Below are 17947 nucleotides of genomic sequence, written 5' to 3'. Positions count from 1 at the left end.
TCTGTATTAGGGAATGCTGCCCTGTCTCTAAACTCCACATGTACAACTTTGATGATGGTTTTTCTCTCATTAATTAGCTACTTACCATCAGGAGAGAAAATACACATTGAAGCATCTCGCCAAGGATTATCATTATAATCAGGGGAGAATATTGGAGCCCGTTATGCTCTGACCTGAAGCTTTATAGTCTGAACTGGCTGTTTTGTTGGCTCCAGTTGGAATTCTAACCTTGGAGCTTGCTTGGTCAGAGTTTGTTTCCACTCTCCCTTTTCGATTGCAGGATGCAATGCTTTTACACTTTGGAGTGTACATCACTGACTTTTCTTTAATTTCCTGTTCAGAGTCATGCAATATGTCCATTATTTATTGCCGTTCTGTGGCAAGGGCATCTTTGATATTACTCACAACTTCCTTACAGAACTGATCAAATGCTGCAAACTGTGTAGCCCTTTTGGGGGAGCTTGCATAATCTGACTGAGCATCCACAGCCAAACTGTGACTGCCTGCTACCCAGGGGGGCAGAGGTCCTGGGTGAGTTACTGTACCCCTTTGAAGATGTAGTAATTTCAATTGGGGTTAATTGAATCCTTATACAGTATCCCTTTCGGGGGAAGGATCCTAATCATTTTCCGAGAGTTGCATGGGGGATTGAATTCCTTCTGGAAAGTTTGTCCCACAGTTAGCTGAAGGTAGTGTCCCTCATCCTTCTGGGTTCAGCAAGGTCATTTCAGTAGCAGTATCAACTTCATCTTTAAGATAACTTCCTGATTTCCTCCGCAGGGTTAACCTAGGAAGTATTGGGGACTGATGTTACTGGGTTTGGCCCAAATATAGATCTTCTGAGAAGGGGTTAAATATTTGCTGCTGGAGTTCTGCCAGAAAGATATAATCTCTCCCTTACTGTGTACCACACCCACCCACGAATAGGTAAAATCTGTGAATATATAAAACCCTTCTAAAAACACTTAGAACAGCCTATTTTGATAGTTCAAACACAAGAAAAAAACTAAAAATGCTTATATAGGTATTATCCAACTTACGATGGGGTTAGGCTCCAAACAACCAATCGTTTGTTGGAAAAAAAGTATCTCAAATATAGCCTACCTACACTAGGGTATTCAGTACCATCTATACAGTAAACCCCCCGTATTTGTGGGGGATGCGTACCTCAACCCCCACGAATAGCTAAAATCTGCGAATACTTAAAACCCCTCTAAAAACCACTTAGAACTGCCTATTTTGATAGTTTAAACACAAAAAAAACCCTCTAAAAATGTTTATACCTGAGTATTTTAATAGTTTTACCATAAAAAGTGCATTTGGTCATGAAAATTTGAAAATATAGTAATTAGTGAATATTTCTCAGTGAAAAATACTGCGAATGGGCAAATTTTCCACGAATAATGGGTAGATACATTCCACAGAGAAATCTGCGGATATGTGAGTCCGCGAATAGTGAGACGGCGAATATGGGGGGTTTACTGTACATATATGGCAGCCTAGCCTACACTATAAAGTATACTCTATACATATACAATATAGTAATTGTTAATATCAGCTAATTCTGGAGGTTCATGCAGACTGACTTATGATAATTCAGTACAAAGAGAAACTGAATAATAAACAAGAATTAGCTTAGCCTACACCATGGTATATCGTATACATACTGTACTGTATATGGTAGCCTAGCCTACCTTATACTGTACTCTATATTCACATATTAATATTGTATTATACAAACATCAACATAACAAATATGCATCTTTTCCAAGGATCTTTTAAAATGTTATGCTTTACTTCACTGTATCCAGTAATATTGTATATATTCTTATATTGCTTTTGTATTATAAATTGCAATTATAGCGATCAATGTTTTGGTTTGGAAATTGATTATGCGCAAGTTTATTTCACAGTATTTAACCCCATTCAGGGTGTTTTTCTTGCTTCTAGTTAGCAAGGTTATTTTTTGTTATACAAAGTGTTTATAAGTCAACATATAACTTAAATATGCCTCATTGTGAAATGAATTTAGCTATTTTTTTTTATTAACAGATGACGTTGGCCAGTTGGGGCCATGTTTGTTTTGTGTAAAAAAAAAAAATCAAGATTCCGTTCACTTTTTTCACTCGATTTCATCATAATACGAGCTTTATGTATTTATCTTTTATCGGCAAGAAAACAGCAGTAATTTGTGTTTTTTCATTCCCATTAGTTTTGATTAAAATACTTTCTCTCCAATTTTATTTACGGTCGAGTTTCATCCATGTTGCCGATGCACAATAATTTAGTCATTACCAGCTTGAACATTGTTTTCTCGGCATCAGCTACAACTTACAACTTAAATTTAGCAGTAAATTTCCTTGCCGATCTTTTAACCATACCAAATAGGGGTGTAATGTAAAAATATATCAGTCCTATTCTACTTAACGTCATTTGTAACATAACTACGGTAATTGTTTACTACCATACGATGTCTGAAATACAAGCAAAACAGCTGTTGTTATCTGATTCAGTTTCTCGCTCGGTTGTTTATGGCTATATGCATTTATGCGAGAGTATACTGTAATGATAGAAACCTATAATTTTATCATTCTCTTTTACCTTTTCAACTAGAAGATGGGATAAAAGATGGAGGAAAACAAGTTGGTCTATTGTAATTTGATCTCTCTCGCTGCCTGATTGTACAATGCTGCCTGTGCCAGCACAAAATTTAAAAATATTTTATAAATATTGTCATATCAGTATTAATTGCTTACCCTGTTGCAAAATCAAATTATCGTAAGGCGTATTATCATAACTCGAGCACTAGCTGGGTACCTGAGTATTTTGAGAGTTTTATCACAAAAAGTGCATTTAATCATGAAAATTATATGAAAATACAGTAATTAGTGAATATTTCTCAATGAAAAATACTGCAAATGGGCGAATTTTCCACAAAATATGTGTATATATGTTCCATAGAGAAATCCGCAAATCGTGAGAACGTGAATACAGGGGGTTTACTGTATGCAGTAAAAATAACAATGAGAATAGTGTAAAATATAAATTTTAAAAAATCTTAGGCATAACAACACAAACCAAAACAAGCTGTAGAAAAAGTTCTCTAAAGCCAGTTAATGAGTTTGTGCGTTCGTATGTGCCCTACACACATGACTGCGATTATCTTTTGGGTTGTAAAAATAAAATTGAGAAAATACAGTAAAAATATGAGAATAGCATAAAATATGCATAAAAAATCCAAGATGAAGAAAATGTGAATTCTGATAGCCTTGATGATCGTGTAACCCCGCTACCCACAGAACTGAGAGATAGCACAAAAGAAGCCCTCTTAGACTTATGTAGGGCCTTAGACTTCCCCTCTTTCTCCCATCAAGAAGGGAGGAGTCCAGGGTCGGGGAGGAGGAAGATGAATCTGATGATGAACAAGATGAAGAGGGTGAGCAACACCGGCACTTCTTCCTCTGGTCACACTCTTCTCACACAATGCAAGACTGGTCAAGGCAGGAACCATAGATGACGTGTAGTGTTAAAAATCAATGTGTATTTATGAAACAAACTTTATATTTTTTTCTTTTGTTATAGATATTATTTCTCCTAATTATTATTCAATGATTTTTAATTTTCTAATTTTGTTGTTTTTGGAGCCATTGTTCACTGTCCCTTAATAGTGAACCTCTCATTTCAGACAGAAATTATGAGGGTTTGCCCCGATGTATGTGGAATGTGAAAGCTGCATACTGTAGTTAAAGAAAGCAGAAAAGTAGCAGATTTATATATGGAAATGATGATGACCATTGCAACAAGAACCTGTGTTTGCAGGTTACAGTGAACCCCCGTATTCGCGGGGATGCGTACCACACACCCACGCAAATAGCTAAAATCTGTGAATACTTAAAACCCCTCTTAAAAACACTCAGAACTGCCCATTTTGATAGTTTAAACACAAGAAAAACCCTGTAAAAATGCTTAAACCTGAATATTTTAATAGTTTTATCACAAAAAGTGCATTTATTCATGAAAATTATATGAAAATACAGTAATTAGTGAATATAACTCAGTGAAAAATACCATGAATGGGCGAATTTTCCACGAATAATGGCTAGATATGTTCCACAGAGAAACCCACCAATGCTTGAGTCCGCAAATCATGAGAACGCGAATACGGGGGTTTTACTGTATATAAATAATGCTGGAACTGGATGAAATAATAGAAGAATTGCTGGATTTATAACTACAGAAAGTGTGCATGATTGTGCTCAGATGGGGAGAGGCTCATTGTGAAATTTAATACACTAATTGGAGTCTCCCACTGTATTCTGAATTGAGCATTGTTGATCACTATTGTGGTTATGATCTGAAAAAGAAAACTGTGACAGAATACTGTATATACATTGCATCACCGACTTACGGCAGATTTGATCTTATGGCGCTTTTTCAGCACCATAACTTGATGTTGCATCAAGTTACAGCAACATAAGCGCCATTGACAGTGCTAAAGGCAAGAATAGGCATCAAGTTAATGGCGCTTACAGCACTGTAACTTGATGCAACATCAAGTCACAGTGCCCTAAGCGCCGTTAAAGCGCCAATAACGGCAAAACACCAACTTACAATGGAAATCAACTTATGGCACGGTGCTGGAACAGATCCCTGCCATAATTCGAGGACCTACTACTAAAAATTAATTACAATCGACCCTTGTTAAGCCGGACCCCGTTAATCTGGATATCAGATAAGATGTACACCTTAAGAGGGTCTGCCAATTTAAAGTATGTAATGTTCGTCCACGATATAAGATACTGTTCCTCAGCTCATCATGTACCGTTTTCCTTTTTATTTACCATAATAAACTTTTCATTTATATTTTTATTTTATGTATATACAGTTCTGTACCTAACGTACTAAACTAAAATACTTTTAACTTGTAAATGATTTGACTTGTGCGCAGTATGTACAGTCATTATGACACGCTATTGTCTGGAAGGGTAGGAAGTACAGTAGCCAGTCACCGAGCGTTAACAGTTTTACGTATCTCCTGCCTGACTGGTAGCTACAGTATGATGCTTTGTATGTTTTTGGGAAAGAAAGACGTGGCAAAGGTAAACTTTACAAAGACAAAAGCTGAGTCACTGAACAATACATGTGTTTATGTGAGAGAGAGAGAGAGAGAGAGAGGAAACTGCCAGTTCCCTCTAAGCATCTTAATTCTATCCCCAAGAGATTAAAGACGTGAATTTTGTTTTGAAGGTATGTCAATGCAGCGTTAGTAAATATCTTTTGCAGGAAAAAAAAATTATTTTGTTACTGAAGAATCTCTGAACCAACAGTTTTGCACCCAAAGTAATGAGAAGGAATTAACTCTATTCTTCATGTAATCAGTAAAATGCATACACTGTTAAAAACTCTTGCATTCAAAATACACGCACTTATCGTTGCGTCATTGTCAGCTTCACGTGATCAATTCTTTCTTAGACAGAATACAGTACAGCTAAAACCTGATTGGCTGGCTGGTTGCCATGGTGATCTGTTAGCCAATGACAGCCCTCTACTTCTGTTCTATTTATAGACATATTTTGATCACAAATTTATAGACATATTTTGATCATGATTATTTGACTGCTGATGGCAAAAAATTATTCAATAATTTACTTTATATAATTATTTCTTCATGAAAACAAGAATTTAACAGTAACTCTAACATGAGTCATGATTATTTGACTGGTGATGGTCAAAAACCTGTTCCTCAACCGTCCTCAATGTATGACTGCAAATGATGACAACTTTAGTAACAATAAAGAACAACCCTCTCCAAGATCGATAGGATGAAATGTATTTTAGTCTTACCATTAAAATTCACAAGTTGAATTACAATTACTTTGATCATGTATATTTTTGCATTTTACAGAATGTTTTTGTTGAAAACAAAATGTGTTTGTGAACATATGGTCTTATTCTTATTTTATTAATGATGATCTTAGTTATCTCACATTCCTTTAACAGTATATGAATATATATAATAATGAACAAAAATGAGAAAAACATGAGAAGAGGAAAATAAAAAAAAACTTTTTGCTGCAATAGTGATGTTTGATTATGCTCCTGACCCCACAGTTTTGAAATCCGAAAAATTCCAAAAACCTACACACATCTGGCCCCAAGGATTTCAGATAAAGGATTGTGCAACCGTGATCTAAATTTCATTATCTTACTTTTCGTTTCAGAGACAACTTCTTTTTACTTAACAATTCAGCGTTGATGTCTTGGCCTAGGCATCTACATATGAGGGCCTCAGAACCATAATTTTTCATGTTTTATTCTTCATTTTCAGTTTTACATATGTTTAGATGTGGCAATGTTTCTTCTCTGTTTATTTGTCATTTCTAAAATAATGAAATCGTTTATTTATAGGTATAAAAATACTGGAACAGCTGGTTAAACTGGATTTCAGCTAAATGAACGACACGTGATGTCCCCGGAGCTTACAGCCTCATAAAGCAAGGGTACAACCAGAAGGTCATATTCAGCAGCAACTCAGGGAGCCAATGAGAGCGTGCGTCACTAAACGGGTATTCAGTTCTAAGCCAATCAGCATTTTCCAAAATACTGTTTTTATGAACTGTCGGCCAATCACATAGTTTACATCTTTTTTTATAAAAATTTACATTCCCAGTCTAAGTGATTTTTTAAACTGAATGTCCTGTATACAGTATGATTTTTTTTTATTATTATCATTTATTTAGATTCATTATGTCTTTTATCTGGTTAGTGAAAGTGATCACTGTGATGTCGTGTCACAACAGAGGAAGAAAATCAAGGAAAAAGCGTCATTTAAAAAAAAAATGGTGTTAAGTTACTGCGGATGTGCCAAGAATGTTTTTGTTTGTTACAGACAAACTCGATGAGCACCTTGCATGTAATTAATTTTAAAAGTTTAATGGTTAAACATTATGATGATGGTCCTGTTATCATCGTCATTCACCATTATTCCTGTATTATTATTATTATTATTATTATTATTATTATTATTATTATTATTATTATATTTTCAGCATCACACTAAATTGATTACTCATCAATATTATTAGGTATTATTATTATATATTTTTATTATTATTATTATTATAATCATTATCATTATTACATCCATTGAATATTTGTTATAGCACCAATATAATAACCTTTATTATCATTTTAACATTTAACTATGGTTTAAGTGCAACACAGCTGTTATGACCAGAATATAAACAAATGTGAGGGGTTGTGGACATTTTGAATGGCCTAGTGCTACCCCTTCTAAGTAGCACATATACAATTTTTTCAAATTTTCACAAAAAAATTCTAAAAATTTGGAGGCTTTCATATGAAACTTAGTTTAAATCAATATCTTTCTTAGAAGCAGAGTAATGAATGCTAGACTTTGAGGGCAATTTACTCATATATTTTTTAAAAGAAGCGTTTACAACCTTCTGGTTCTGAAGCCCTCATACAGAGTGAATTCTATAATTTTTCATGTTTTATTCTTCATTTTCATCTTTTACTATGTTTAATTCAAACGTTTCTTCACTGGTTTATTAGTCATAATCTTTATAAAAATAATGAAACACAGTATATTTATAGGTATAAAAATAGGTATCGCTGGTTAAACTGGACTATCAGCTAAGACAGACAGTGTTGGCCCCTATTATCAATGCAGTCTTAACAAGGGTTGACTGTGTTGTCATATTCAGTAGGGAACTTGGAAAAAATAGGAAACTTATGAGTTCAAAGGAACTGTGTAAAATCTTACAGTAATTCTAAATTACTGTTTTTTTATGAACTATTGTCTACATATTGAAGGTTTTTTTTTTTTTTTATAAAAATGTACATATTCACTAATTTATTTTGTAAGTATTGTTAGACCTGTATACAGTATAATTTTTTTCTGATGGCCATCATGGATTAAATGGAGATTCATCGATGCATGTTTTTATGTTTAGGTTAGCTGATGGATATGTAGGTTGGTACTGTCACAACATATGAGTAACTAATCTGAGAAAAATGTACACAGTTTTTTTTTGTAGTCTTTTTTAAAAATAATACAGCGGTTGTGTATGGCTTGTTTTTGTTTGTTATCCTCCCACAGACTGATGAGCACACTTGCAGTAATTAATTTTAAAAAGCCTCACTGGCAGTAATCCGCCTTTCAGGGAGGGTCCTGTTTAGTCCTAAATTCACATCAGAGGTTTCACTCATTGCCATAGGGACTATTGCAATAGGAAGATTCCCTTTCTTTGCAGCAATCAACAAAGCCAAAACAGCTGTAGATCAATCAGGAATTACCTTTGCAGAGGGCTCAGGTGTTAAGGCCCTCTTTTCCTGTGCCAGGTTATTTAGGAAAGCTGCAAGAGATGGACTACCTGGAATATTCAGGGGTAGGCCAAACCTTCTGCAGATATCCCAAAGATGATGTCTTCTGGAACATCAGAACCATGGTAACGATAATCAGAGGGCAACACAGCTGCAAGCACCTCTCTCAAGCTACTACATCCTAAGGCAAAAAAGGTTGTGGTCATATTTATTAGGCCTAGTGCTACCCCTTCTAGAAGTAGCACATATAGAAGGAAGAAGAAAGGAAGGTGGGGGCAGGAAGGAACTAAAGGGTTTGGAGGCATCCCCAGAGGAGTATTCCTCCCTAACAGTGCCATTGAGCACCTTTTTTCTCCTTCTTCCTTCTCTTCCTGAACCTAATCGACTGAGTTGAATCCCAGTCAATATATTCCTTGCAAAGAGAAGCCCTAGAACAGGACTTCCCCCTGCATGAAGCATACACAGAGTGAAGACCTGTTGTTATGGACAACATGAACTCCCTACAAAGGTCGCTTAGACCCTTGCAATGATGCTGTTCTTGTTTTTATCCATACAGTACAGTAAAAAACAAGGCAAGAAAAGATACCAAAACACACTTGAAATGAAATGAGCAAAATATTCATCCACACATCAAAGCTTTCAACTACCAGTTCAGACAAGAGTGTTGTACGTCTGTTTATCAATGCAGCCAAAAAAGTGAGAGGGATGGTCGGTGAATGAGGGATACTCCCAACTCATGCCCAACTCCATTTGTTAACTAACTGGTTAACTACCCTGTTACCATGCTTTTGACCAGTTTCCAGCTCATGCTTAGAGATACTCCTATCCAAAAGGCAATGGTTTGTCTTCTTGTAAAAATAACAAAATTTTTCCATACTAACCTATTAAGGCTAATACAAAGTTTTACCTGGCCAGACCTTACTAGAAGTTAGACAATTACCTGTTCGGAATCAGTGATCCAAAGGAGCAAGTGCATGACCAGTTTTCTTTTGTCTGTTAAACAAAATCCTCAAGTATCCGGGATTTTGCCAATCAAGAAACTGGTCTCATAAGTACTGGGTTTATAAGAAAAATTAAATTTTGTTTTAAAATATTACATATTCCAGCCTTTGGCATAATAAATACCTCTTTTTGTAACCTACTTCATGAGCCTAAGAAATGTAAGGTTACCCTTACTGAAACATAATGATATCCAAAAAATAAAATAAAATGAAAATTCCCAACACAGTAAGTACATCATACTCGTCCAGTCCAAATAAAGAACTAACCCTTCAGGCCAGCTTTACATGAATAAGATGGTAATGTAATAATGAAGCAGGGCCTAACATAAGAAAAATAAGATATTTCCTACAAGCATTACACTTGAATATTATAAACCCACCATTCCAGAAGCTCATTCGTTCAAGAGTTTGGCCTAACATTTCAAATGAATAAAATAATCCTTTAATTTAATGCATTTTAGTTATTATTCTTCTTCAAAACAACTTTCTCAAACAACAGACTCCTCACTCATAAGATGCTCCATCACTGAATGTAGACACATTACCTCATGTAACAACATTAATATAAAAACTTGCAAGATACTCACAGCTATATTATAATCTTCCGGGACAACAATACTAAACATGAATACTCCACCACACCAATACCCTTCAGGTGGAGATATTACTAAACGGAATCTATGGAGGGCATCTGGATCTTCAAATTTGGCAACGCAACCTTCTGGGAGATTGCTTTCCATTTCACTAACCTGTGTGAAATAAAGAACAGTAAATAAAATATCATGGATACTTCATCACCGTTTCTTCAAGATGTTTAAAAGAAAGGTGCCTCTTTAAATTCATCTACATTGTTCACAGTTGGAAACTTTCTTAGTTACCTGTGTGATTACGTAATAAATATTCGGTACTAGCTTTACATATGGGAAAAAGGGTAGATATGCATATTCTCTTAATAAAACAATAGAGGCATACCTACTCAACAGATAATTTCATTATGCCATAAACAGTGCATACATTATTTGGAATAATTTTGGTTCCATATACTGTACATGTAATCCTTCAATTATCCAGATTACTAGAGCCAAGGATCTGTCAGATAATGGTGAAATCCGAACAATGGCATGTAAAAAAGTTTTTTTCAGGGGTGTTCATAAAGGAAATATTGTACCCTAGATCACTAACGTTTGTTCAAAATACTAATTGATTAACTGTAAACACTCAGTATGTTTTATAAACAACAACCATCAAACTTTAAACTGAAAACTTGAAACTTTTCCCCCTTTATTTGCAACAAAATATAAGGCAAAAATACATTTTGAAAAAAAAAAAGCAAACCCTTCTTTTTCTCTCTCTAGTAAATGATGTATTAATGTATTTTCATATAGCAACTTTATCAGTTCTTACCATATTGTACATTACTACACAAAATAAAAATGTGTAGGCTATGGGTATTACTGTATTTTATAAGTTGCTAATGCACGATATGAAATTGTAACCTACATTTTTTAAAATAGTTCTTCATTTGTTGCAATACTGAAATTGATTAAATATTACACAAATGATAAATAAAAATTAATCAACGTTTTACGACTTTTTTATAAGTAAAGACAATACTGGCCCATCCCATAGCTAATACAGAAAAATTTGTATAAGTAAACATCCTAGGTTATGTTTGGTTGGTATTTTTAGGTTCTTTTAGTGTCCTTCATTTCCTAAAGCCATTTTTTCATAATAAAAACCCAAAATGGTTTTTATGCAAAAATGAGATGTTTGGAGTTCTTATTGGCAACTTATAAAAATTTTACCCTCAGTCCCCATTTGCAAAAGCTAAAAAGGTCATTTGTTGCGGCTGTTTTAAGATACTGTAATGGTAGAAACTTAAAACTTTTATTTTACTTACAGAATCCATTCATATTGTATTATTATACTGACATACAGTACTATCATCATAATAGTGTGTGTAAAAAAATATGGTCGACCAGCCATTTGTACTGTTCAAGTTCTCAGAATCAACTGATTGAGCCAAATTTTTTACTTGCTAAAAGAAACAAATGTATTAATGGAATTATTTTTATTTTTTTACTTGTAAAATGGGCATAGAAAGGTAAACTAACATACTTATGTTAGTGTAAAATCCCTCAAAATCCATAACATCGATTCGTTTGTTTACCTCTCTCTCTCTCTCTCTCTCTCTCTCTCTCTCTCAAAATCAGTAAATGATTGACAAATTCCTTTAATGAAATAACTGAAATATGCGTTTTTACCTATATCGGTAAGCATAAAAATAAGGTTGAAACTAAAACTCCAGGAAGTTCCATTCGATGCCATCAGACAATTTTGAGTGCGTGCATCGTCCAGTCGGCGTTTAAGGGTTAACATTTTTTTTTTTGCTTTGCTTGATTTAAGGTACCATTTTTATTACAAGTTTGGCTGATTCTAGACAAAACCAAACAGGCTGTACCAAGTTCACTGATGGCATGGAATGAGTGTGTACATACGTATGTACCCTATTAACACAACTGCCTTTACCTTTGGCTTGTAACACTAAAAAAAAAGTTAAATTACAGTAAAAATATAAATGCAAATATTATAGCATAATATATAAACAAAATAGTGTTAGAGTGTGTGTGTTACAGTATTAGGCTTTAATGTAAACATACCTCAGTTCTCTCTCTCTCACTCTCTAGTCTCTACTGTTTATCAGTATTGTACATATCCTTTAATGAAATATCAATTACTGTAACACAAACATAAAAACACAAAACTAAACAAACTCCAGGAAGTTCACGAGTTGTCATATTTTTTGTTTTGCCTGATTTACTGTACCATATTTCATTACAAGTTTAGATGACTCTAAGTAAGATTATCACACACATTATATATAACAGTACACAAGGGAATATTTTGTCATTGTTGATGTTTCATCTCTAATCACTGTAAAAATGTTTAAAATGTAAATTTCATATGTAGGCAACACAAAACCAAACAGGCTGTACCAAGTTCACCGACAGCATGGAATGATTATGTGAATGCATATGCCCCCACACACACACACTTGCCACACACACACACACACACACACACGATTGCATTTATCTTTCGGTTTCAAAGAACAAAAAAGTGAGAAAATACAGTAAAAATATAAACGAGAATACTGTAGCATAAAAAATAGATAAAAAAGTAAAGGATGTGTGAGTTACTGTGCTGAGACTTCAGTGTAAACATAGCTCAGTTCTCTCTCTCTCTCTCTTCTCTCTCTCTCTCTCTCTTGCAGCCTATGCACATGATTGCTTTAATCTTGTGGTTTCAAATAATAATGAGAAAATACAGTAAAAATATAAACAAGAATACTGTAGCATAAAATATAAATAAAAAAGTGAAGGTGTGTGGTGGTGCAGGGCGAGATCCTTCAGCAAACTGGGAACGAAAGTGTGTGGATGGACCAGATGGTTTGTGAGGGGTGGCAGAAACTCAAAGGGACGTTGATATCCCACCCAAAGGACGTCTACTACCCAGGTTCTTGCTCCATATCACTGCCATATTGCCCAATGGTTCAACAGGCAATGCCCCCATAACACAAACAGCAGCATGTGGAGGGGGATGCCACCCCTAGCATCCTCCTCTCTTCTTCTTCTTGTCCTTGCCCCCTTTTCCAGACTGAAAAGAGGTTTGAAAGGGGTGTGACTGGACGCCTTTCTTGAAAGGGGCAGAAGAAGGCTGGGTGTTCCCCCCTGGGACCCTTTGAAGCCTGGGACTTCTTAGGGCCCAAAGAGTAAGTGCCAGCCTGACCCAAAGGTCAAGCCACCGTGGCCCAAAGGTCAGGCCGCAGTGGCACACAAAGACCCAGAAGTCTTGGCCACTGCCTGGTGCACAAGTCAGTCATTAGCTTCAACTTGCCGCTTATTCACCACAGCATCTACCTGCCCTTGAGGGAAGAGAGAGGCAGATACTAGCAAAAGTCTGTTCCTTAGAGCCAATGCCAAGTCAGGGACAACAAACTTGGAGATCCAATTCAGGAAGGACTGTGTCCCTCTTCATCAAAACCAAGTTTGCCCACAGGTTTGCCATCTGATGGGCCAAGTAGGTAATAACCTTACCTCCAGACTGGTACAGTCTCCCAAATGTGGAATCCTCCCCTGGGGTTATCAAACCCGAGGAAGAGGCGACCTTGGACACTGTGAAAGACCACAGGCCCAGCCAAGAGACTGCCTGAAATGCTGCCATGGCAGTGGATTTCAGGTTCACTGCTTTTTGCTACGTGAGGGTGATACCCTCCGCACCAAGCTTCTGCAGCATCAGACCCGGACCTATGCGAACCAAGCCCAGGTCAACCTATTTCATCAGCAGTGACTCCTCCAATGGCGTGTAGTACTTCTTCTGTTGAAGCAGAGGAGGAAAAGGAAGAAGTTTTACCAGCCAAGCTGATTGTAATGAAGAGAACTCTAAGAACCTTGCCCGGGATACCAGACAGTTCAGCGAGAAATGATTCACCAGATTCCTCTAACTCCCCTTCGGCCAACGCTAGCAGAGGAGGAAGAAGCTTATCCAAGCAGTTGTAATGAAGAGAACTCTCTTGCCCAGATACCAGACAGTTCACTTGATCCAGAACCCCTTCCGTAAGTGTGGACCATGGCAAGCCTACAGAAGCCTTGGGTACCTTCTTCAATCCCTGAAAGGCTCTGAGGCAAGATGGACGATCCACGGATGCAGCCGTGGCCTCTTCCCCGAGATCGTTCTGTTGACGAATCAGCCTAATGACCTCTGCAAAGGTCCTCTGTATCTCGGGGGTGTCCGAATCCTGAGGAAGAGGACCTTCAGGTCCTTCCAGGATATGTTCCTCCTGATCTACTCTCCCTGCAGGAGGAAGAACCTCAGCAGAACCCCCAGGTCCTTTCTCAACCACTTGGACACACAATCGGGTTGATCCCAGTACTGAACCCGGAGCATAAGCCTTCATGGTAGGGCTGTGCTGGGAAGAGACATCCCAATCATCAACTCCTCTGTCCTGCTCATGCTTTCTGGTATAACCCCAGGAGGGTGAGGGGACAGGTGAGAGGGACCGAGCACTCTTCACTGTCCTGTCAGAAGCCAAGGCTCTGGCAAGAGAGGAAGCCCGTACGTGATCGCCAACCCACGGTGGCGATGACTGCATGGGTCTAAGAGAGCGACTCCGAGCACACGGACATGGGGGGAAGCTGTCCCAAGGAGAGCGAACAAGCTCACACAAACGTGCTCGGAAGCTATCGCCAGGTGAGCATGCCCAATTTCTCGAACATGAACGAGGGCTGACCTAGGGAGAGTGATCGTGTACTCTTGAGCGTGAGCTCGGGCTGTCCTCTCAACATGCTCCAGTCTTTTCCAAGGCATGGCCTCCAGACGAGAAGGCTGTAAGGGGGACCTCCTCAAAGCTTCTCCAGGTACAAGGACACTCAGGTCGGCTGCACCTGTACGGGACCCTGGCCAAGTACTCAGGCGAGCACTGGCAGGGGGAGAGGCAGCACCTGTATACTTATCTCCCTTCTCTCTCACAGTGCCAGAGCCAGTCTTTGAAGCTGACCCCAAAGGGCTGGCAGCAGTGACTTGGGGTTTAGTTAAACCCCAAACCTAAGGTGACATGGCCCTCCTTGGTCTACTGTTTGGCGGACCATAGCAGGGGTGTGAGGTGGTGACACTCATGGACACCGTGGACACCGAGGCCCTAGCAGACATGGTCACAGTTGAGGTGGTTACTGTTGCATCAAGTCTCCTGGAGTTCATCCTCCTCCACACCTGAAAAGCAAGTCCGGTTAGGGTTGGCAGTCTCATTTCGCTTCAAAGGGGAATTCCTCCCCCCCTAAGTGAATGGAGGCCACCAAACATAGGTCATCCTGGTCACCAGCTCCCCAACCCTTACTCCCCCTTGACGAACCAAGCGAAGACGATGAAGGGGAGACCACTCCTGTAGGAGTGACAGCAAAGCATGGAAGTTCCGCAGGAGGAAGGAAGGAACAAGAAGGATTGGCAACCTATGGTGTAGTCAGGGGCGTGTTACCACTGGATGACACCTTGGGGGCCTTCTTCTTGTATTTCCTTCTCAGCAAGAACTTCACCCATTGCACAGGTGACCAGTCACAACACTCATCACACACAAAGTCAGCACTACAGTCATGCCCTCTGCAAGTAACAGAGAGGACAAGAGGGTTAGTATTCAATGATGAGCGGTAGCAATTCCAGGTCTTAAGAGGCAGTACCGGGGCAGATTCGTGGGTTTGCATATTGCTTTATATACAAACACACAAATAATCACAACAGATATACACAAAACACAGAACAGTCCAGCTGGGATAAATGAAGAAACAAACGAAGAAATCAAAGCAAAATGGACAGCAAGGCAGAGTAGAGATCCTGCGCTTCATCGCACAGCAGCCAAATACAAAGTGAATGATTACCTTCTGGGTGTGCGGGATTCCCACCCATCAGATGGTAGTTAACTACCGAACCACCTTGTTTAAAAGTTAAATGGCCTTTTCCAGCTGCACTTTAGAAGTGGCAGTGATGAATATAAGTCAACAGAATTATCTATACCATTCATTTTGCCAGTGCTTCATTGAAATTTCACTTGATTTCCATTTAATACATCTTTTTTCCTTATTAACTAACTTGAACTGATTTACATGGTGTTTTAAAGGTAGGATGAGTGGTGAACTGAGTTAAGTGTATTCTCACCTAGCCAGTCTGTAATTCAGGAAAATCACTAATCCGGTGCCCTAAGGGTCCCAAGGATGCCAGATTAGTGATGGTCAACCTGTATAGCTGATTCCCACATTTCAAAAAGGAGGTGGGTAAGGTGGAAATCTATCAACCCTTTAAATCTACTTGGTAACAAAATATTTTGTAAAAAAGTGTTTGTTTACCCAGTAAATTTAATCCATCGGCTATTACTGCCGTCTTAGGAGGACTGTCTCTTTGGGGGGAGGCCCCCTTCCACAGGAGGGGTAGGGTTACTGTGCCAAAACCCTGCAGACCCAATGATAGATAATTAACAAGTACAAACATACAAAAGGGTATACTTCTAATACTCAACACTGAGTACTTCCAAGCTTAAGAAGTACGCCAAAAAAGACTACCGTTTAATTCAGGACATAATATCCCCTATACAAACCAGAAGAGTTAACGCTCTGCAATATTCGTATTTAATCCCACACCATAAAGATAAACCATAGCAAATAAAAGACTACCATGCCACTGAGTGACTTCAGTATCTTATCCAAGGCTATGTTCTTTCCAAATTTAAAAGCTGTAGCCACTGCTCACATGTCAGGTTGCTTACCTTCCATTAAGGATAGAAATTAGCATGAAAGTTCTTAACCCAAGACCTAATGAAAAGGACAATTCTTTCCTACTCTTCGGAAGCACTGGCTTCTGAATCAATATGCACAGAACCTTTACATCAGGTTTCATCCCTGTAGTGCAATTCCAACAATTCCTAAAGTCCTTACTGGACCCCCAAGGGGTCAAGTCCATCATGCCCTAGTGACTCCAGGCTAGGTAAAGACACTGTTGTAGCTAAGGTCCTAGCCCAAAACTGTACTTAGCCCAAATTAAGGCAAAATAATTGCCTTAATTTAGCTGACTAAGCTTGTGCCTAAGGCTTTTCTGAAGTTTCCATAGAAACTTCTTTACAAGGAGCTTCTTCCAAATGGTTCAAAGAGCGGCAACATCATGAACTGACGAAATACAGACAGATTCCAAGGAGAAGTACATAGCAGAGACCTGGGAAACTCCAACTTAACACCCTGAAAGACATTTAGATGTCTGTCCTCAAACAAGCCTGGAGCCAAAGCCAACAAGGTCCTTGAACCTTAGAGGATGCTACAAAGAAGTTTCCTCATGCTTCAGAAACAACAGAAACCTAACCATTTTGTTTATAAAGGTATCAGTGCTCGAAAAACCCCTTAATCTGGGACCATGACTCACTCCCTGACCACTGGTGTTGGCAGATTCAATCAGTAGATTCTCTCCCAGCACTGATAATGGCATTACAGCGAGATCCTGGCTTGAGTTCACTAGAACCACAGACCATACCACACAGTCATCTGTAGCTGGTGGGATTGTGATGAAACCTTTCATCTCTTGGCTGCTTGTGTCCACCACTGAGAGAAACTGGAAACCCAGCCTTCCATGGTCACCTGGGGTAATCAATGCCAAGAGACAACTTACACTGATGACTTACTGAAACAGAGCAAAAGTCAGAAAGGCATTGCAGTCTAGACTAAGCAGGGAACAGCTTGGTGTTCCTGCCAAAGCTAGAGGATCTTGCACTGGTGCAAAAAATGACAAAAAAAAAACTCCACTTAGTCTCAAACAGGTCAGTAACAGGGAATCCCCACCGGCCCCTGTCTGCAGCCAACCTCTGGATGTGAGCCCATTACATTGCTATTACTGTACTCAACTCAGCGGCTGATTAATCTGCTAAAACTTTACATGAATAATTACCTCCAGTGAGGTAAATAACTCAGGATGCCCTGAATTGATGGGTAGCTCATTTGGAGCAACAGATCAAAGAGAAGTAGCAGAAGACCTAACCAGTTACAAAAATGGGAAGCAGACAAGACATGCAT

General features: G+C 38.3%; 1 protein-coding gene across 6 annotated transcripts in view; it reads right to left on the bottom strand.

The window, feature by feature from the left end:
- Positions 1–17947, bottom strand: part of LOC136829530 (NEDD8-conjugating enzyme UBE2F-like) — a 98049-nt gene that overhangs the window by 44733 nt on the left and 35369 nt on the right. For all 6 annotated transcript variants that reach the window (XM_067088360.1, XM_067088361.1, XM_067088363.1 and 3 more), the window contains exon 3: positions 9935–10096. In XM_067088360.1, coding sequence (XP_066944461.1) covers positions 9935–10096 — 162 coding nt within the window. The remainder of the gene's footprint in view (positions 1–9934; positions 10097–17947) is intronic.

This window comes from Macrobrachium rosenbergii, chromosome 44 (genome assembly GCF_040412425.1).
Source record: "Macrobrachium rosenbergii isolate ZJJX-2024 chromosome 44, ASM4041242v1, whole genome shotgun sequence".
In the NCBI taxonomy this organism is placed as follows: domain Eukaryota; kingdom Metazoa; phylum Arthropoda; class Malacostraca; order Decapoda; family Palaemonidae; genus Macrobrachium; species Macrobrachium rosenbergii.
This window is presented reverse-complemented; position numbering and strand designations above follow the sequence as displayed.